Genomic DNA, 23,254 nt, shown 5'->3' with positions numbered 1-23,254 from the left:
TGGAAAACCTATTTGGTTGAGGAGTGAGGTGGGAATCCAACGAGCAAATGCGAGCCGAAAACCTTTACCTATTTCAGTAAAGTATGAAATTTTACAAATGAAATTAATGTAAGGGGTTTATAATAACACCCCTTACCAAAGTGTACCATAAATATTGTTCACATTTTAACTAAGTTTGACAGGAAATGACCAGGTTAATCGAGCAAGTCCCACAAGTCTTCCAGATGGAATTTTGCTTTGACCAAGGCAACACTGAGAGGCACATGTCATCATGAGTTTGTAGACTAGTAACATGCAAAATCAGAGTTGGGATAAAAAATTTATGGTCAGAAAAAGGTAAAGACTAAACTGATCGAGCGAGGTTGAGGTTAACCTTTTATTTGTATGAATTATGGTTTTTACTTATGTACCATTGTATAGTACTCATTGATAAAAGTCTATAGATTAGCAACACGCTTAATTTGAGCCTACAGTTGAAAAGTTATGGATGTATAAATTTGCAATTATTTTTCTAGAACTGACTTTATCGGGTATTTTGGACACCACATCTAAAATGTAAGATTAAAACATCAACTGACACATGCCACATGTCAACATGGGAATCACTTTTGTGAGTGCATAGTGGCACATTGGAGGGCTTTATTGGGCCACTTTGACCCATGAGAGAGGAGAGAAAGAGAGAGGGGAAAGAGAGAGAAGAGAAGGGACAACCACTTTCCCAGGCCAAACCACCCACCTCCAGCCACTATTCAACCTCACATGCCACTTCACTAGAGAGCCCACTCGACCATGCACTGGCCTACAAAATTTCACAACGAGTAAGCCGGCAATGCATAGGGATAGAATCATTTCTCTAGTGGTAATAGCAACATATTTCTTGGCCAATTTCATCCCTTTCCGACCTCCACTCTTCCTCACCACCCAAACCACCCTCATACCCACTTAAAAACTGATAAACCCTCAACTTTTCACGACTGATGGACCACTAACACACATAGATTGGAGACTTTTTTCTGCAACAATGATGGCTTGCCAATCCCCCCTTTTTGGGCAAGTTTCAGGCCGATCCACCACCATGTTTCACCATTTTTTACCTTCCTAAACCCAAATTTATGGCCTCTTTTAGCTCAATTAGAGCTAGTTTATGAGATTAAAGAGTATTAAATGATTGAGTCTTTCCAATGAGAACCCCACCATTGCCTAGCCGAATCTTTAACAGGTAAGATTTCATTCATAACCCTTGTACTCTAAGCTTCATTTCGATACATAGGTTGCTAGTTTTGACTGTGATTTATGTTTAATCCCACTAGTAAATTGTGTGTAAATACTCTATGAAATAATATTTTAATGGCTGTTGTTATTTTTGTTGATATTTTAGACAGCAATATGAACCAAAGAATGAATCCTGTGGAGGATTTGGTGTGATTCTCATTTTTAAATGACTGGCAAATTTTCTGAAATTTCTTTTTAGGTTTAAATTACATAAAATGCCATATGAATTTTGATGTCATTTAAATAAAAAAAAAGGAAGTTGGTATTTATATGTGTTTCATGAATGTATTTTCATATATGTTTTTGCAAAACAAAAATTGTTGGTTGAGTGCTATAAAATAAATTTTTCATGGAAAATTATGCTTTTGTAAGGATTGTGATTTTTACAAATACAATTTAATTAATTAAATAAATTATATGAGTTGATGTATTATGACGTCCTGGTAAAATTTACAAAAATGGAATTGTGGTGAATTTCGTATGTCTGTATTGTTTTTAGATCCATGATGTAGTATTAATGTTGCGTACTATGTTTATTTTTTATTAGCATGTAGGTATTATTTATCCATCCTATGGGAGTTAATGAGAGAGGGTTGGCAAGTTAGTCGCCCTCCCCTTAGCCATAGGATGGTAGGTTGTTAAATTAATGTCTTAGAACGCCAAGGGGTCCGATTGTAGGTGTCTTTTCCCACCTCTTTTTTAGTAAGTAGGTATTTAGAATGCCAAGTGCCACCTGGCATCACTCAGTATAAAGTGACATGCTTCAAGTATAAACCTAATATATGCTTGAAATATGTTTTCGATATATTTATTTAATTTATGATTTTAAATTAATTAATTAATCATTTATTAATTTATTAATTGTTTAAAATATAATATTTATTCTATTATATTATTTGTTTTCTTAATTTTACTTTTTTATTTTTAAAAATAAGACTTTTGGGGATATTTATTTAAATAATATTATGTTTCATTTTATTTAGATTTAATTTTATGTTATTTTACTTTATTTTATTTCATTCTCACAATGATATTTAAAAATTTGAGGATACAAAATCATGGATTTTGTGAAAATGATTTTTAATCAAGGGAATTTTTCAAATTGAGTGAATTAGTGAAGGTTTTGATAGAAAAATTATTCCTCTAAATTTTTATTTTAATTTCTTAAATTTTCCCAATTATTATTGTTGTTATTAATAATGTTGCTATTATTAAGGTCATGCAATTATTGTTGTAATTGGAACGGCACTAATGACTAGGGCAAACTTAGAGTTCTTGATTGTTTGATTGGTTTTTTCATCATGATCGATCTCTTTGCAATGTTTTCTAAAATTCTCGATGCTCCATCAACTTCTAAATTGATTAATGGTTTGTCTTCTTACATGGTTGTGTCATCTGCTCCTGCAACTGATGCAATTTAGATGACCTCAATTTCACGGGATGCTCATTCTTCTATTCCAACAAAGTCATTATTGACTCCTCATGTTTCTACTGCAAAACCCACTGCTAATTTTTTATTGAAGGATGTTTTGTCTGCATCTTAATGTTCTGAAGTCCCTAAAGGCCTCATGTTCATTTACCACTGTCGATAAGAATCCGCCTAAGCCTGCACAACTGACAACCCACTTGGGTGCTGACCCGAAACAGATGAAGATTGGACCGATTACTAGGGCTTAAGATAATAGATTTAAGGACAACCTGGCTGCTTTTATCCAGGGGGTAATTAATTCTCAAAAGGACTTGTCAATACCTGAAGATACAAGACCCGTTTTAAGCATATGGACTCCGGGCAACAAGAAATTGTTCCAACACTTCATGGATTCAATGAATATCATTAAGAGGACATGGAACCTAGCCAAGGAGGAATAAAAAGCATCTAAAATGGGCTTGCACAGACGGCAAGTCAATTTGGCCGAAAATGTGTTGTTTAGCCATTGGCTTTTACTGTTCTTCTTGTTCAACCAAGTTTGACCCATTCCAATCAAAAGGCAACTTGTGGGAATCATTATTTAATCATATTTGGCATTCTATATGGCATATGGAGGCTGATTTGGAGCCTAAAAAAGCTGAAAATTGGTCAAAATTAGCTTACTTAGAAAGATAGTCAATTTGTTTCCTAATTTGATTTTAACTTTTTGTTTTAGAAAATTAGTCTTTTATTTGGTATCTATTTATTGATTTGCTGAAAAATCAACTTAGAAAAGTTATTATTTTATTAGTTTCATTGTAAATTAATTAATTCCTATTTCAAAATTAAAAAATGAATTAATCCAAATTATATTAGGAAAGGAGGTGATTTTCGGCCATCATTAGGTTTCCTATTCTATGTGGCCAATTTTACCTAGTTAATTAGGGTTTTATTTTGTAGCTTTTTAGCCTAATTAAGGGCTCATTTTATCAATAATATTCAGTACATTATTCATATAGAAAATTAATTTGTGAGATTGAATTTCTCTTTATTCTCTTTGAACACTTAAAACACCGTTAGAAAGTGAGTGTTTTAGTTTTGACTTATCAATACGATATCCATCACCTATTGTGGCGTCTTCATTATACCAAGGTGTCTAATCATAGGTTGGTTAGGTGTTGAGGTCAATCCATTAAAATCTAAATTTAATTAAGATTTGGGCTAATATAATATGAGTTTATGCACGTGTCTACCTAGGTTCGTATCATTTGGTATCACAACCAAATTTTGTTCAGGTTTGATCTCTCTTTATTTGCTCTATTTGTTTTGTGTTAATCTACAATTTTAGCATTAGGTTAAGGTTACTTCTATCATCATACACGTTCTGCATATACAAAAAAAAAAAAAAAAGAAAAAAAAAATCATTCCTAGTTAAATTAGGTTTTCCTAGTATTACCGTATTTTTTGTTTCCTAGTTTGTTGATTGTTATTCATCATTGTTCTTGGTGATTTAGTTTATTGTTGATTTTTCTTTACTGTTTTGATCTTAAATATTTGCATTCGTATATTAAAACAGAAAAGCAAAAAAATAAAAAAAAGAAGTGTGTTTCTGGCAACATATCTAGATTTACAAAAAAAAAAAATTGCAAATTTGTATTTTGTTAATCTATCATGTTAGTATGAATATCACAAAAATAGAGTAGTACCTCATCAAATTCACTCTCTTACGTGTTTCACTCAATCAAGGTCTCGACACTCGTGTTTGCACACTAGTTTTGGCTTTTACCCTTTTTTAAGTTCACACTCTCTTGCCTTTTTCCACTCAAAGAATTATCTTAAAGTTCAAATTAAAGCACCCATGAAACAACAATTAGATCACAAGTATGTTTTAATTAGACTTATCAACAAAACAGTAGCAAAAAGCAAGCAATACTGAGTGAATTGTAAACACCTAATTCTAGGTTTTTCTAAACAAAAATAGGGCAAATTAACAAAGGAAATTTCGAAACGAATAAGAACTGGACCAGAGGGTAAGAAATTAAGAATCCAAGAATAAAATTTAGAGAAAGAAATTCAAACACGAAAAAGACTCAAATTGAACAAAACATAGAAAGTTGTTGGCTGTTGTTCTTTGTAATTCAAATTTTCGTATCAAATCCCTTCACTAATTTTAATCCAATATTTTTTGCACCAAAAATTCAAATATCTAGCAGCAAAAATAAATCTCCAGAAACTCCTCATCAAAAATTCAAATATCCAGCAGTAAAAATAAATCTCCAACAACTCCAAATATTAAATAAATAGTCAACAATTCAGCAGTTAAAAGAAATTTCTAGCAAACACCAAATTCAACAAACTGATTTTTCTTTTTCGGCATTTCTTCTTCTTTTTTTTGTTTTTTTCACTCACAGAATGTAAAACAACTCCAGTAGCAAAGATCAACACCAAAAATAGCAATTCCACACCAAAAATCCACCAAGAGGTGATCGATTCAAGGGTTAGAAGAGGAGATCCACCTTTGAGAATTAATGAAGAGGAGTCTATAGGATTTAAAGGCGATTCAGTAGCTACGGGGATTGGTGAGCAAATGGACATGAGAGCTATCTTAGAGCAATTACAGCGGATGAATGCTGAATTTGACCATATAAATGAAAGGATGGATAGATTAGAAACATTCCAAGGAATGCCGAATACAAGGTTTGATGTTCATGGAGACTAAGGTCAAGGTCGAGGAGGCCGAAGGTGACCTAAAGAGGAATTTTGTGAATGTAATTTTGAAGATGACTTGGACAAGGAGTTTGATGAAAATTTTGCACTCCAATGAAGGTAAAACTGTGGGAGACCAGCAAGGAATGAAGATGATGATCTTGGGAATATCAAGGTAAACATTCCACTTTTCATGGGAAAAAATGGCCCGGAAGCATATTTGGAATGGGAGGAGTGTATGGAGATGATTTTTTATCATCACAACAATTCGAAGGCTAAGAAAGTTAAATTGGCAGCAATGGAGTTTGGAAATTATGCACTCCAATAATGGACCAGTGAACAAAATACCTGAAGGAGAGTAGGTGATGAATTGATTACTACTTGATGACAAATGAAAGGAGCCATAAGGAAGCGATTTGTACCGACTAACTACCAGAAGTTGCTGCATCAAAGACTTCAATCTTTATCTCGAAGAAATAGGTTTGTGGAGGATTATTACAAGGAGATGGAGATGCTTATGATGAGGATAAGCATGAATGGAGATAGGGAAGCAACCACGGCAAGGTTTCTTGGTGGATTGAATCGTGAGATAGCTAACCAATTGGAATTACAACAATATGTGGAATTGGAGGAGATGTTGTATGTGACTAGTAAACTTGAGCATCAATTCAAGAGGTACAAGCTCAAGGTTTGGAGAGGTTTCAGCAGCGAGTGGAAAAATTCAACTAGTTGGAAAAGCAACCCCACGTTCGAGCCAAGGCTAAAATTGAATCAAGACGAAGGAAGTGCCATTCGGCCAAGGAAAGACAACCAAGCCGAACTTGTTCAAGCACACAAATCTGAAGGTAAATCTGATCCTAAACCTTCAAGGACTCAAGTATTGTTTGTTTTAAGTGCTAGGGTCGAGGACATATTACCAACCAATGCCCAAACTGAAGAATAATGGTGTTGAAGGACAATGGCGAGTTGGAATCTGATAATGATGATGCTGAAATTGAGACCGAGCATGAAAAGGAAGAAATTTAAGATGAAGCCAAAACCCTAAAGGCTTCAAATTCTGAATTGAGCTTGGTGGCAAGGAGAATGTTGAGTGTATACAAAGATGAGAATCAAGTTCAAAGAGAAAACATCTTCCATACCTGATGTGAAATTCAAGGTAATGTATGTAGTATGATAATTGATAGTGGAAGTTGTGCTAATATAATTAGTAATGTAATAGTTGATGAATTAGGATTAGCACCATTAAACATCCTAAAACATATAGATTACAATGGCTTAATGATAGTGGTGTGATGAAAATAAATAAACAAACCAAAGTAAAATTCAGCATTGATAAATATATGGATGTTGTATCGTGTGATGTTGTTCCTTTGCATGCGGGTCATATTTTATTGGATAGAACATGGCAGTTTGATAAGGATGCCATACATTATGGGAAAAAGAATTCCATTGTATTAAAATTTAAAGGGAAAAAAGTTAAGCTGGAGCCATTAACTTCAAAGGAAGTATTTAGAAATCAACTTCAAATGCAACAAAGGAGGGAGGCCGAAAAGCTTAAAGAAAGGACTAGTATGGCATCCACGGCAACAACACCAATCCAAGGAGGCAAGGCTGAACAAAAGCAACCAAGTAAGTGTTCTAAACTCAAACTTGAGGGGAAAGAAAGAGAGAAAGCCAAGAGAGAGAAAGAGAGAGAAAAACCCGAGAGTAAGAATGGAAAAAGTGGTTCCATAAGTCGGAAAGAAAAAGAAAGAAAGGAAAAGAAAAATAAAAATTTTTATCTTAGGTTTGGTGATGTTAATAAAGCAATTTTGAATAAAAAACCATTACCGGTTATGATTTATAAAGATACTTATTTAAAAATGCTTTTGTTGTATTGAACTTTATCTGTATTATTGAGAGCTTTACTTAGTGGAAATTTGAAAATTTGGAAAAGATTATTTGCTAACTTTAAAAAGTGCAATTTTTACCATAATGAGCATATATTTGTAGACTTTTTTGTGTTAGTGTTTCACCCAGGAGATTTGGTTTGGTTGCACTTAAGGAAGGAGAGGATTCCCAAACAAAGGAAGTCCAAGCTTATGCTTCATGGAGATGGACCTTTTCAAGTTTTGGAGCGGATTCATGAAAATGCCTGATTTACCGGTGAGTATAATGTTAGTACTACATTTAATGTTGGTGGCTTATCTTCTTTGGCCGTAGGTGATGATTTTGATTTGAGGGCAAATCCTTTTCAAGAGGAGGGGAATGATAAGAATCCGCTCGAGCCCGCATAATTGACAATTCGCTAAGGTGCTAATCCGATACGGATGAAGATCGGGCCAATCACTAGGGCTCAAGATAATAGATTTAAGGACAACCTGGCTGATTTTATCCAGGGAGTAATTAATTCTCAAAGGGGCTTGTCAATACCCGAAGATACAAGACCCATTTTAAGCATACAAGTGGCGAAGATCGATACGGACCCAAGTAGCTATTTTCGTGCAAATATAGACTCCGCACAGCAAGAAATGGTCCTAGCACTTCATTGATTCAATGAATATCATTAAGAGGACATGGAATCCAGCCAAGGTAGAATAAAAATCATCTAAAATGGACTTGTATGGATAGCAAATCAATTTGGCCGAAAATGTGTTGTTTAGCCGCTAGCTTTGACTGTTTTTCTTGTTCAAGCAATTTTGACCCATTACAATCAAGGAAAAATGTGTAGGAATCATTATTAATCATATTTGGCATCCTAAATGGCATATGGAAGCTGATTTGGAGCCCAAACAAGATGGAGAGCGGTCAAAGTTAGCTTACTTAGAAAGATAGTCAATTTGTTTCCTAATTTGATTTTAACTTTTTGTTTTAAGAAATTAGTCTCTTATTTGGTTTCTATTTATTTATTTGTTGGACAAATCAACTTAGGAAAGTTATTATTTTATTATTTTCATTGTAAATTAATTAATTCCTATTTCAAAATTAAGGAATTAATTAATCCAAATTAGATTAGGAAAGATTTAATTAGGGTTTTATTTGTAAATTTTTTAGCCTATTTAAACCTATTGTGGCGTCTTCATTATACCAAGATTTCAGATCACAGGTTGGTTAGGGGTTGAAGTCCATCCATTAAAATCTGAACTTAATTGAGATCCGAGCTAATATAACACAGGTTTAGGCGCATGTCGACCTAGGTTCATATCAACTGTTAATGAGGATAATCATGGGAGCACTCAAAGATGGAGTCCTGAGCCATTGGAGTTGCCAACTGGACCAATTACTAGAGCTCGTGCAAAGAGATTTGAACTAGCATTGAATGGTCTTATCCGTTGAATGGTCTTATCCGAGAAGTGTTTATCAATCAAGAATGCAAGAGTTTTGCTAAGGAATAATCAAAATTAGCAACAATATTGAGCATTGAAGGCTATGGATATGAAAACTTGAAGAAAAACAATATTAAGGGCAATTTGGTAATTTTTCAATAGCATGATGATGTGGAACTTTGATGACATGGCATCTTTGGACATGTGGCATTTAAGTGGCTGTCCAACATGGCTTGAAAAGAAAGAAATCGACTTGTTTCCTTTTTAGGCCAATTAGGTGTCTTACTTTACTTGATCACCAAATTACTTAATCATCAAGTTTTATTATTTTAGTCTTATTTTGATTTTAGGAAACCTTTAATTTTATTAGGTTTTTAATTATTTTTGGTTGGAAAATTAACTAATTTCCTAATCTTAAGTTGCTATGTAATTAGTCACTTTCCTAAACTATAACGGAGTTGAGTAGTCAATTTTAAATTACGAAATAAGTTAGAATTTAAGGTTTTGAGTTTAGGAAGGTATTTTAGATATTTTTTATTATTATTTCATGTATTTTAGCCTATAAAAAGGCTTCAAGTTCATTAATACAACAACTTTTAATCTTTAACAAAATTTAATAATTGTGAGAGTTAAACCTTTTGATTCTCTAACAACTATCCTTTGAACTTTTCTAACTTAAAAATTAAAGTTCAATCCTTTTGTGGTGTCATTCATTCCATAAGAACCTGAATCAGTTAGATGATCGTGCTTTAGTTTGTACGAATCTAGGTTAGATTAATTAGGCTCATCAATTTGGTATCAGAGCACAGTTTCTAATTTTCAGGTTGATTATCTTTTCATTTTTATTTTTGTGTTTTTGCTGTAATTTAGCATTAGGTTAGATTGCATTCTAGTATATTTGTGTTAGTTCTTCATTATGATCAACATCTAAAAAATAAAAATAAAAAAATCCAAAAAATTTCAACCAAAAAAATCTTGTTGCATTAGATTTTGTTTAAGTCCAATTCTTATTTAGGTTTTATCGAGTATCAAACTTTGTTTGGGTCTAAAACTTTTTGGTTTCCTTATTGTTTTCTAGTCTTGAATTTTGGCCGAAATTGCATCAATTGTTCTCTTTGAAGAATTTGGTTTTTGTGTGATCTTTTCTTACTAAATTCTAGTCATTAATTGTGCATTATTATGATATTATCTTGATAAAAAAAAAATTGCATCAAATTGCATCCTAGCCAAAATACATTAGTGGAAACGAATTGAATCAAGCTTCATCCATTGGTGTAGTTTGTGAGGTGGGTTGAAATATTTGGATTGAGATAGATATTTGGTGATATTGTTGCTATTGAATTACTTGATATTTGGTGATACTTCGTGATACATGGAAAAAAAAAAAGGTTAAGAAAAAAATAAAGTCAAAGTCAAAGTTTATTGTGAAGATTGCTGAGATCTTGTTGTTGGTTTTGGTAAAGATATATATATATATATATATTGTAAATTGAGTGATTTAGGTTTGGCTAGAAAAAGGAGCACTAAGCTTTAAGATTCAGAGAAACAATTAAGGCCGATTCAAGGTGTTATTTTTTTACTCTTTGATTCTTTGGTTTACTTGATTCTTTGTCATCTTAAATTGTCTTTTTGCAATCCAAATGATGTGTTACTTCTAGATTTGATATTGTGCTCAATTTGTTTCAATTCTTTGGTCAATTTCTTTCATTGGCTAAAACTAGTTGTTCTATTATTTATTCTTGCTTGCTTCTTGTTTTTCTAAGTTAGTTAATCTTTTTTGGTAAGTTAATTGGACTTAATTTTTATATTAGTATTGTTTGGGATTTAGTTGCAAATAACCAATAGATTTAACTAAAAGAGAAAAAAAGCAAGAGAGTGTGAGCTCATTAGAGGGTAAAAGCCAAATTAGTGTGCCAGCACGAGTGTTGAGACCTTAATTGAGTGAAACACGTGAGGGAGTGAAATTGTGAGGATCTCTTATATTATTGTGCTTTTATTGCTAATCTTTTTCTAGAATAAATGACACAAAAAATAGATTTTGATCCAAGACTTTACAAGTTCTAATTGGTGACATGACTGAGAAGCTCAAGGCAGAAATAAAGGAGCTTAGGGGAGAAATTAATGAAGTCAAATCAATGATGGATGCTTCCATACAACAAAAAACCTCATAAGTTAAAAGAAATAGGGGAAAAGGTGTGCAAAAATATGAACATACTAGTAGAATCGATGGGGATGGATCGGGAGAAAAAGAGGTTGATTCAACTAGCACAAGAAGGAGAAACCGTGGGCAAGACAATGGTCACCCCGAATCCGAAGGTTACGTGGCGCTATCACTTTTGAACGATTAGGATTGCTGATTGCTGGTGGTATCAAGCTTAAAATATCTTCATTGCATGGTAAGATGGATCCTGAAGCTGACCTTGAATGGAAGCAAAGAGTTGAGATGGTTTTTAACTGTCATGATTACTCGGAATCTAAGAAGGTTAAGCTGGTAAGTGTGAAGTTCTTGATTATGCTTTAAAGTGGTGGGATAAGGAATGCACTACTAGGAGGAGAGCTAGCTGAGCACCAATTTCTACATAGGAATAGATGAAAACTTTAATGAGAAAGAGATTTGTACCTAACTATTTTTATCATAATATTTATCAAAAGTTACAATCTTGTTCTCAGGGTTCAAGGAGTGTGGAGGAGTACCACCAAGATATGGAGTCTCTAATGCTTAGAGTTAATATGGTGGAAGATGAGGAATCTATAATGGCTCATTTTCTTGTGGGTTTGAACAAGAACATTGCTGACCAAGTGGATTTACATCAACATATGGATCTTGAGGAGATGTTGCATATGGAGATCAAAATAGAGCAACAACTAAAAAGCCCACACGTGTATCTAGTGCACCAAACCCTTGGAAATCAACAACCAATCTGTGGAGCACCAATAAAGCCAAACGAGATTTCAAAACAACTTCAAAACCAAAAATGGAAGCAAAGGCCAAAAGTTCTAAGCCACTCCAATCAAGTAAGTGTGATCCAACCCTTTCTCGTAATCGTGATATAATGTGTTTAAAGTGTCAAGACAGAGGACACATAGCTAGCCAATGTCCAAATTGAAGGACAATAATCATACAAGAAATTGGAGAAGTAGAGTCTGAAGAGGAGGATTCAACCGACAATGAAATGCCACCTTTGGAAGATTGCATTGATTATGGAGATGAGGAAGAGCTACCATATCATTAAGGATTGAATTTGGTGGTGAGACAAGCATTGGAATTGTACAAAAATGAGGAGGATATACAACATGAGAACATCTTCCACTCTAGATGCAAAATCCAAGACAAGGTATGTAGTGTGATAATTGATGGTGGTAGTTGTACAAATGTTGCTAGTACTTTGTTTATTGAAAAAACTAGGTTTACCTACATTTAAATATCCAGAACTCTATAGGTTACAATGGTTGAATGAAAGTGGTGATGTAAAGGTGACTAAACAAGTTAGGGTTACTTTTACTATCAAGAAAGACATTGATGATGTTTTGTGTGATGTAGTTCCTATGGAAGCTGGACACTTGTTATTAGGCCGTCCTTGGCAATATGACAAGGATACTTTGCATCATGGTCGAACTAACAAGTATGAGTTTAATTCTAAAGGTAAAAGAGTTGTACTTGCACCATTATCTCCTAAACAGGTACTGGAAGATCAAATAGCCTTACAAAAGTCAATGGGAAAGCAAAATACAAGAGAGGCCGAGTTGCATTCCAAGAAATTGAGTGTCAAACTCATAGGAGAAAGTGAGAGGAAAGAAAAAGAAAAACAAGAGGGAAAGAGGGAAAAGCAAAGAAAGGCATTTTATGTAAAACCAAGTGAAATAAAGAAAGCTTTCTTAAACAAAAAGCCAATGTTTGTAATGATGTATAAAGAATGTTATTTAAATTATTTAGATAACCCTAATGATCATGTTTTGCCTAGTTCTATTATATCTCTTTTGCAAGAATATGAAGATGTATTTCTAGAAGAGATTCCTAAAGGATTACCTTCATTAAGAGGAATTGAACGTCAAATATATATCATTCCTGGAGCTTCAATTCCCAACAAACCTGCAGATAGGACCAATCCAGAGGAAAGAAAGGAATTACAATGTCAGGGAAGTGAACTTCTTTATAAAGGCTATGTTAGAGAAAGTATGAGCCCTTGTGCTATGCCTGTGTTATTGGTGTCTAAAAAAGATGGAACATGGAGAATTTATGTTGATTATAGGGCCATTAATAACATAAAGATTAAGTGTAGACATCCAATACCTACGTTAGATGATATGCTTGATGAATTGCATGGTCTTGTGTTTCCTCTAAAATTGATCTTAAAAGTGGATATCATCAAATTCGCATGAAAAAGGATGATGAATGGAAAACAACCTTTAAAACTAAACATATATTATATGAATGACTAGTTATGCCTTTTGGTTTAACTAATGCACCTAGTATATTTATGCGTCTTATGAATCATGTTTTAAAAGCATATTTAGGAAAATTTGTTGTTGTGCATTTTGATGACATCTTAATATATAGTCAAAATTTAGAGGAGCACGTTGAGCATCTTAGGACTGTTTGTGATGTTCTAAGAAAAGAAATTGTATGCAAATCTTAATAAGTGTACTTTTTGCACTAGTGAACTTGTGTTTTTAGGTTTTATTGTTATTGCATAAGGCATCAATGTTGATAATGAAAATGTAAGGGCAATTAGGGAATAGCCGACCCCTACACCTATAACCAATGTTAGAAGTTTTCATGGTCTTGCTAGTTTTTACAGGAGGTTCATGAAGGACTTCAGTACCATTGCAGCACCACTTACAGAAGTGGTCAAAAAAAGTGTAGGCTTTAAATGGGGAAAAGAGCAAGAGAAGTGTTTTAATTTATTGAAAGATAAACTTACTAATACGCTTTTGTTTTTTTTTTTTGCCTAACTTTGCTAAAACATTTGAAATTGAGTGTGATACATTAGGTATTGGTATGGGAGCTATTTTTATGTAAGAAGGTAGACCCGTTGCCTACTTCAATGACAAATTGAATGGAGCCACATTGAATTATTCGACATATGATAAGGAGCTCTACTCATTAGTTAGAGCATTAAAAACATGACAGCATTACCTTTAGCCAAAAGAATTTATATTGTACACTGATCATAAGTCTTTAAAGCATTTGAAAGGTCAAACTAAACTTAGTCGGCATCATGGACATTGGATTGAATTCATTGAGACCTTTCTATATGTGATCAAGTATAAATCAGGTAAAGATAATGTAGTCGCTAATGCATTATCAAGAAGGTATACTTTACTTTCCACTTTGCATACTAAATTGTTATGGTTTGAACATATTAAAAGTCTTTATGCATGTGATAATAAGTTTGCTGATATTTATTTACAATGTAAAAGGCATGTTGAAGGAAAGTTTTATCTTTCTGAAGGTTTCATCTTTAAGGAAGATAAATTATGCATTCCTAACTGTAGTTTGCGTGAATTATTGGTTAGACAATCTCATAGTGGTGGTTTAATGGACATTTTGGTGTAGATAAGACATGAGCAATATTGCATGAACATCTTTATTGGCCGTGGATGAGAAAGGATGTAGAGAAAATTTATGACAAGTGTATTAAGTGTAAACAAGCTAAATCAAAGTTGAACCCTCATGGATTATACACGCCATTACCTATTCCTAGTCATCCTTGGATTGATATCTCTATGGACTTTGTGTTAGGACTACCTAGAACAAGGAATGGTAGGGATTCTATTTTTGTTGTAGTTGATAGGTTATCTAAATTGGCACATGAATTTTTTATTATTTTTGCATGTATTTTAGCCTATGAAAAGGCTTCAAGTTCATTAATTCAATAACTTTTGATCTTTAGCAAAATTTAATGCTTGTAAGAGTTAAATTTTTTGGTTCTCTAACAACTATCCTTTGAACTTTTCTAATTTGAGTATTCAAGTTCAATCCTTGACTTATCAATAGGATAATTCCGCAACCCTTTTATGGCATCATTCATTCCATAAGAACCTGAATCAATTAGATGATCACGCTTTAGTTCGTATGAATCTAGGTTGGATTGCTTAGGCTCATATTAACTGTGGTTACCTCTTATCAAGTTTCATATTTGCATGTCTACTAATCTATGTACTATTCCTATTCGTAAAGGGTACCAAGTCTCAGTTTGGGTTAATCAGAATGCTTAGAAAGAGTGTTTGAACTTGTGCCAACATTCTCTAATTGTTAGAGTGATAATGGCGAAGGGTGGCATCTCCATGGATGCTAGAGGAGTTGAAACAAAATTTCAATCTTTTTGGAAGCTTGACAATTGGAAACTTATATCTCCTATACAAGGCTATTATTAAGTATTGCTTTATTCAGCTGAAGATAAACAAAAGGTATCTTCTCTTAAGTCCTTAATCTCAAACCTGGTGTTGTTCACTTGCAAAATTGAGTGAAGAATTTTAACCCTCTTAAACAAAAATCTACTAATGCTCAAATATGGATACAGTTTTACAACTTGAGTTGGGAGTTTTGGCTTCCAAGAATTCTCATAGACTTAGCCAAAGGGATTGGGGTGCCTTTATGGATAGTTAACAATACTATTTCAGGTTCCCTTGGTCACTATGCATGTGTGTTGATTGATATAGACATGGCTGGCTTCATTTAAAAAAAGTTGTTACTTAAAATGGATGATTACCTTGAAATTGAGCTGTACCATGAAACATTCCCTGATTTTTGTTCTTCCTGCAAATTTGTTGGCCATTATGTGGCTTCCTTTCATTCTTTACTACAGAGAGTAGTTTTGAATAACAAAAAGAACTCTACTGTAAAAAGGCCTCATAACAAGATGGTAAATCTCATCCTATTTCTCATGTAGATGCTTCTACTGATAATAAACAATCTCTACATGTTTTAGGTTTCTAAGGTAGTGGGTTTACGAAATTCTTTTAAGTCTTTGGCAAAGCATCCTGACATTTTGGAAAAGTAACAAGAAAGCTCTTATTCTAGTTTCCTAGGTTTTCAGATCCACTCTATGACTGATCTAGATTTTAAAGTCATAGGTAGATACTACAAATGATGATGGTGGTGTTGAGGATTCTAGTGAACCAGGGGGTTCATCGGCAGGTGATAAAGAGGATGATATGGTTGCTGATGAGTTTGTTTTAGTTAGAGATAAGGTTATTTATTTTTTGAATATTGAAAATGTGGATGCAAAAAAATTGGCAATTTTTAATGCATGATAGTATCATGCTACGAAAGATGTTGTTCCTATCTCTAATGAAGCAGCTCAATTGGAGCTTGTTTCCATTGCTAATGACCCAACAATGACTGAACACAAAGATGTTGGTCCATAGCAATTGCCTAAGGAGAAAGCTAGTCAGCTGAAAAAAGAGGATTGAAAGCAGATTGCAGCTTTTAAGAAGAAAAAAAGTAAGTCTCTCACTGGTCAAAGCCTATTACAAGGATATGAAACAACCTCATTCTGAATAAAGGTCACGATTTGGAATTGCTGTGGAATGGGTAGTTTATCTACTTAGGGTACGTTGTATAATTTCTGTAGAGATATTTGGCCTAACTTGCTTTGTTTGGCGAGACCATTTATTGACTTTGATTCAATTCCTTCAAATTTTTAGCTTTCATTGGGTTTGTGTATTTTGGTTAATAATACGATTCCCGTAAGCCTTCTCATTCAGTATTTGCTTCTTCCATTGTTTTGTTGCACATAGTTATTCTTTTGGACTCACAATAAGTATCTTGGAGGGTTCTACATAATGGTTTGGCTCAAGTGTTTACTCTCATTTAAGGCAATGTTTTTATTTAGCAATGTAGGGAGCTTTTGGGATGTCTTGGTTACTCTTAGTCATACTTATCAGCTTCCTTGGCTATTTTTTGGAGAATTTAGAACAATTCTTGGCTTATACAAAAAAATATGCATTCTTCCTAAAAGAATTTCACGTGATAATTTTGAACAGAGATGAAGGATGCTAATCTCTCTGAAATGCACCTACATGAGGCTAAAAAGTTATGTCCAACATAAGCTAGATAGGGCTTTATGTTCCACTTCTTTTTTAGATTTTCGAAGTTCTATGACTTGTTGCTTTCTCCCTTGGCATCACTCAAATCATAACCCCTTTGTGCCTATGATGGATAATGATAGTGGTGGCAATCCTAGGTATTTTAAATTCTAGGGCATGTGCTTTCATCATCCTAGGTATTTTCCTACTGTAGAGGATCTTGCAAAGTTCATATCTGAAGCCCTCCGATGTATGTGTCTATAAGAAAATTGAAGCGGCTCAAGTTGGTTTTGAAGTAATGGAATCATGATGTTTTTGGGGATTTAAATATTTAGATTTCTAATGTTAAGGATTGGTTTACTTTAGCTCAAGCTCAAATTATGGAGAATATAGAAATTTTTAAGGAAGAAGTTAAGGCTCATTTGGCTATGGATAATTTGCTAAATTATAAGGATTGTGATGAGAATCCACTCGTGCCCGTTCAACCGATAACCTATTGGGGTGTAGATCCTATACAGTTGAAAACCAGGGCAATCACTAGGGCACAAGCCAAGAGATTTATGGAAAAATTGGCTGGCTTCATACAAGGAGTTATCAATTCTTAATAAGGCTTGTCAATACCCGAAGATTCAAAGCCTGTTTTAAGCATCCAAGTGGTGGAGGCAGATATGGACCCGGGTAGTTGTTTTAATGCATTTATGGACTCCGGGTAGCAAGGAATGCATTCAAAACTTCTTGAACTCAATTGATATCACTAAGAGGTCATGGAAACAAGTCAAGGCAGAAGCAAAAGCATCCAAGAAGGCCATTTGTACACGGAAGGAATTTTTGGCTGAATTTGTTATATTTGCCCCTAGCTTTGCTGTATTTTGTTGATTTGGCATTTTCTCTTTGTTCCAATCAAGGGCAATGTATGGGAATCATTATTAATCCTATTTGGCATCCGACATGGCATATGAGAGCTGATTTAGAGACTTTATAGGCTGGAAATTGGTCAAAGATAGCTTAGTTGTCAAACTAGTTAACTAGTTTCCTAATTTAAGTTTGACTTTTTGTTTTAGAAACTATCTTTTATTTTGGTTTTTATTTGTTTATTTTCTGGACAAATCAACTTAGGAAATTTAGAATTTTATTATTTTGATTGTAAATTAATTAATTCTTAATTCAAAATAAAGGAATTATATAATACAAATTAGCTTAGGAAAGGAGTGTGAAAATCGGCGAAGCTTGGTTTCCTAATCTCTTTGGCCGGTTTTGACTATTCTTTTAGGGTTTTATTTTGTTCATTCAAATCCTATTTAAGGCTTATTTTCAATGAGAAATTAGTATAGAAAATTTATTTGTGAGAAAGAATTCTCTTTGTTCTCTTTGAACACCTAAAACACCACTAAAGAGTGAGTGTTTTAGTTGACTTATCAGTAGGACATCCATCACCTATTGTGGTCTCTTCAACATATACCAAGTTTTCTAATAACAAGTTGATTAGGGGTTAAGGTGGCCATAAAAATTTGAACTTAATTATAATATGGGCTAATAATATAATATGGGTTTAGAAGAGTTGACCTAGGTTCGTATCAAATTGTCATCTAAAAGAGCAATGCAGATTAAAATGGTTACAAGATGGTGATTGGAACAATGAGTTCTTTCATTCTATGATGAGGTAGAGAAAATCTCAAAGGGCTATCACCTCTTTAGATATTGATGGTCGCATGATACTGGATAAGGATAAAATTCGGTCCCATATTGTTAACTACTTCAGTGGACTTTTTAGTGAGATGAAAATGTTTACAACATTGATTTTTCTTCTATTAGCTTAACTATTTTAGTTTTACTAAGGAATGATAAAATTTGAATTTAAAACGGTTGCCTTCAAATGAAGAGATAAAAGAAGGGGTTTTTTAGTCTTTGGACCCCTTTAGTGCACCTAGTCTCGATGCTTGTACAGGTAACTTTTTCCAAACTTGCTGGCATATTGTAAGTAGTGATCTTATGGCTACTGGTTGGGAATTTTTTTTTTTCTACGGATGTGCTTGCTTCGAGCTTAAATTCTAATTTTTTGGTGCTAGTGCTAAAAGTTTGGGATGTTACTTTTACTAATTAGTATCGTCCGATTATGGTTGGAAATTTCGTTTATAAAACTATTCCTAAAATCTTAGCTGATAGTTTGGGTGGCATAGCTACTCAAATATGTTCTCAAAACCAAATTGGATTCATTAAAAGTCATAGTATTGCAAGTTTAGATTGAGTCAACTCACTGAATACTAAATGTTTTAGAGGAAACATTGCTATGAAAGTATATATAAGGAAGGATTTTGAAGCAATGAAATGGTCATTTATTTTAGAAGTTTCAAAGGCTTCTAGGTTTTCGGCTACTTTTTGCTCTTATATCTTCACAATTCTTAAGTTTGCTTGGATTTATATCATTATTAATGGGTCTCATGATGGTTACTTTAAATGCTCTAAGGGCACTCATCAAGGCAATCCTTTATCACCTTTTCCTTTTGGTTTGGCAAAGGTTTTCCTTAGTAGATGTTTATTGAGACTCGTTCATTGAGGTTAATGGGATCTAATGTCTTTTCCTTGGAATAGCAAAGCTCCTACTCATCTTCTGTATGCGGTTGATATCCTATTGTTTTGTAAGGGTTTTATTTCTAATGTTTTATTGGTGGCACAACTATTTGATTTTTATGCTAGTATGTTAGGTCAGTGAATGAATTGGTAAAAATCTTACATCTACTTTGGTTCTCGCTTTCTAGTGCTAAACAACAAGCCTTATTAAGAAAGGTTGGCATGTACAGAGGTGCTTTTCCTTTTGTCTATTTGGGTGTCCTTTTATTAAAGGTAAGCCAAAATCTATCCATCTTTATCCTATTGCTAATAAAATTATATCTCAATTTATCACTTGGAATGGCAAATCTCTTTCTATGGCTAGTCGTGTTGGTATTGTCAAATCAGTAGTTTTCTTCAGATTTATCCATACTATTATGATATATAGATGGCCTTTTGATTTATTGAAGACTATGAATGTTGCTATTCATAATTTTATTTGGACTGGGCCTATTTCTCAACATAAATTGGTTTCCATTTCTTGGGACATTTGTTGTTCTCCTAGTAAGGATGGGGGGGTTTAGGTATGAAAGATCTGCTTTTCATGAACAAAGCTTTAATTGCTAAGGTTTCTTAGAAATTTTTGGCTAAAGACTCTTTTGTCTATATCTTTCAGAGAGCCCATTATATGAGTTCGCTAAATAGAAGTTATAGTAACCATATTCCTTCTGCTAAATAAAGGAAGCTTTATTCACTTTTAAATCTCAAAGTAAGTGGATTGTGGTGACTAATTCAAAAGTTCTTTCTTAGCATGATAATTTTTTAGGGCATCCTGTTGTTGATATGCATAACATTTTATATAGAGGAGGTGTTTCTAACTTCTTGGTTTTGAATTTGATCAGCTCAAATGGGAAATGGCAATTTCCTAAGGCTTTTTGTGCTAGATTTCTTTATATTTCAAGTCTCATTATGGATACTGTTATTTCTTCTTATTTCCCTAATTTGCTTGTTTGGATGCTAGATTTTAATGAAGATTTAACTATGAAAGGTTTTTTTTAATTATTTGGTTGGTGATCAAATGGGGGAGCCTTGGGGTAAGCATATTTGGCATAAATTTGTTCCTCCTACTCATTCTATCCTTTGTTGGCATTCACTTAGTAATCAGCATCCTATAGATAATGTGCTTGCTCATTCAAGTTTCATTTTTTCTTCTTGATGTCACTTATGCAGTCATAGTGAGGAGACTATTTCTCATATTCTTTTTTTGTATTGTGCTAATGATAGGGGCATTTGGGAAAGTATTTATTTTGTGTTTCATTGTTTTATGGACTCATCAGATAAAATTTAGAATTTTTACTTAAAAGCTATGACTATTAGTATGAGTTTTCAATTGCTATGACTGTTAGTATGAGTTCTCAATTGCTTAATGTTTGGAAAACAGCTACTTTTACAGGATTGTTTGCGACTTGTTTGCTTGGAGTAATGCTATTTTTTAAAGTGTTCAAATTCCTATTGCTCAACCATCGGTTTTTGTCTAGAAGTCAGTGAGGGAGGCCAATTTGTGGCAAATGGGTTCTATGCATAATACGATTTTCTATGCATAATACAATTTCTGATTCTGTCATTTTATATTCACCTGGTGTTAAAGGTTATGTGGCTAAAGCCTATAAAATTATTCATGCGTACTGGCTAGCTTCTAGCTTGGTTGGATAAAGTTGAATATTGATGGAACAGCTAATGGGAGTCCTAGTGCAACAGGTGGTAGTGAAAACATCCAGGGGTTTGCTAAAGGTTGTTTCATGGTTCCTTTTTATTCTTATACTACTTTTAAGGCAAAGTTACTTTCTATTACTTATGCAATGGATTTCATTAAGAGGTTTTCTTAGGATTTTATCTGGACTGAGTATGATTCTTTTTATGTGGTGACTACTTTAAAGAATTTTTCTTTGTTAGTTCCTTGGCATTTGAAGGCTTGTTAGGCTAATTGTCTTCAGTTTTTGGCTTCCATTTCTTATGTGGTCATGCATGTTTATCAAGAGGGCAATGGTATGGCTTATCCTCTTTCCAAAGCTACTATTAATAAGAGTAATGTTAGATGGTTTCTTTCAATTTCCATTTTTTTGTACTCTTCATCATTATAATGATCTTATTGGTGATCGAACTTTTAGGTATGGCTGAGTTTCTGCTTTTGGACTTTGGTACTCTTTTTTCTTTAATGTTTTTCCCCATAGGGGTATTTACATTAAAGGTTTTAAGGAGGCCAAGTCTTAGTGTTGTTGTACGGTTGTGGTTATTTGGAGTTTTTCTCTTAGATTTTGTACCTTTTATTTTATTTAATAATATTTTGCTTAGATGGTTCTGGATCTTCAAGAGGTGCCAACCTACTTGGAATGGATAGATTTCCTTCCCCTCGTAGTAGCTTTCTGATTAATATTGCTATTATTAAATTTTTTAATTCTTATTTAATAATATTTATTATTTTTTATACTAGTATTATATTTACTATTAATATTATTGTTAATACTACATGGATACCACTCACTGAAATAATTAGCATCTAATTAGCTTTTTTTTTTTTCCAAATGTGTTTTCCTAGGTCCAGGTAGTTAGTAGACCAACCACTAGGCTACACGCCTTCCTGACTACATCCTTCTGTTGCTATATTCAAGTAGAACATCTTTTTATCTCACTGTATTATTATTACTATTATTATTATTATTACTACCACTGCTACTACTATTTCTCATGTTTCTATAATGTATATGTTTCTTTAAGTAGTCTTAGACTTCTCTGATGCTGAATTGTGGATTTAGTGCTTTCTACAAAATTATTTTGGTTTATTAATAAATTATTTTTGTAATGCAGAAATCTTGTAGAAATATTCTAATAAAGGGGCAGGAATAAAGTGATTATATATTTTGGACGGTATTTTATGTGTAAGGAAATTTTGGGAAATGTCCAGTCTTAAAGGACATATTGCTGGATTTTCTATAGAATTTTTAGTAGGGTTTCTCTTGGTCAGGGCTAGCTCGAGGCTCAAGTAGAGAATCCTAGGAGGATCCTGACATCTTAATATTTTACTCACAACTTACAAACTTTGGCTCCATAATCCTCTCATGAAGACTATGGAATGAGTTAACAAATCGATACAGAACTAGGATGACCTGCTCCTAAACCCGTATTATATTAACCCGTATCTAATTATGTTCATGTTTTAATGGTCACCTTGACCCCTAACCAACCTGTGACTAGAAAACTTGGTATATAATGAAGATGCCACAATAGGTGATTGAAGGCCTATTGATAAAAGTCAAACTAAAATACTCATTCACTAATGGTGTTTTAGGTGTTCAAAAAAACAAAGAGAATTCAATCTCACAAATAATTTTCTATATAAAATCCAAGCTTGATTTCTCATTGAAAATAAGCCTTTAAATAGGCTTTGAATGAACAAAATATAATCCTAAAAGGATTAGGAAATTTCGGCCAATATAGAATCCAATTAGGAAATTGCCTAATTTCACATCCTTTCCTAATCTAATTTAGATTAATTAATTCCTTATTTTGAATTAGGAATTAATTAATTTACAATGAAAATAATAAAATAATAACTTTTCTAAAATTATTTTTCCACCAAATAAATAAATAAAAACCAAAAGTAAAGGTAATTTCCTAAAACAAAAAGTAGAAATCAAATTAGGAAACTAGAATACTAGCTTTTTGACTCAGTTAACTTTGACCTATCTTTGACCAATTTGAGCTCCAAATCAGCTTCTATATGCTTTTTAGGATGCCAAATAAGATTATTATGGAGTCCCACACGTTTCCCTTGCGTGGAGGAACGAAAAAAAGCCAACTCCGCAAAATACAGTAAAGCCAGCAAATAATATAGCAAAACCTAGCCATTTTCTCTCTCATGCGCACAGCTCTTAAATGACCAGCAAAGCTCCAGTCTTTGACCAGCTCCCATGACGTATTAGTGATA

The 23,254-nt window shown here is 33.4% G+C and overlaps 1 protein-coding gene across 1 annotated transcript; it reads left to right on the top strand.

Annotated features, from left to right (window-relative positions):
* The first annotated feature begins 11,967 nt into the window (after positions 1-11,967).
* Positions 11,968-16,062, top strand: LOC107413820 (uncharacterized). Its single transcript, XM_060819839.1, has 5 exons — positions 11,968-12,026; positions 12,132-12,475; positions 12,626-13,020; positions 15,769-15,885; positions 15,952-16,062. The coding sequence occupies exons 1-5, from the start codon at positions 11,968-11,970 to the stop codon at positions 16,060-16,062; spliced, it is 1,026 nt and encodes a 341-aa protein (XP_060675822.1).
* The last annotated feature ends 7,192 nt before the right edge of the window (positions 16,063-23,254 follow it).

Source organism: Ziziphus jujuba, chromosome 8 (assembly GCF_031755915.1).
Source record: "Ziziphus jujuba cultivar Dongzao chromosome 8, ASM3175591v1".
NCBI lineage: Eukaryota > Viridiplantae > Streptophyta > Magnoliopsida > Rosales > Rhamnaceae > Ziziphus > Ziziphus jujuba.
Note: the sequence above shows the minus strand (reverse complement) of the source record. Positions and strands in the feature narration are given on the sequence as shown.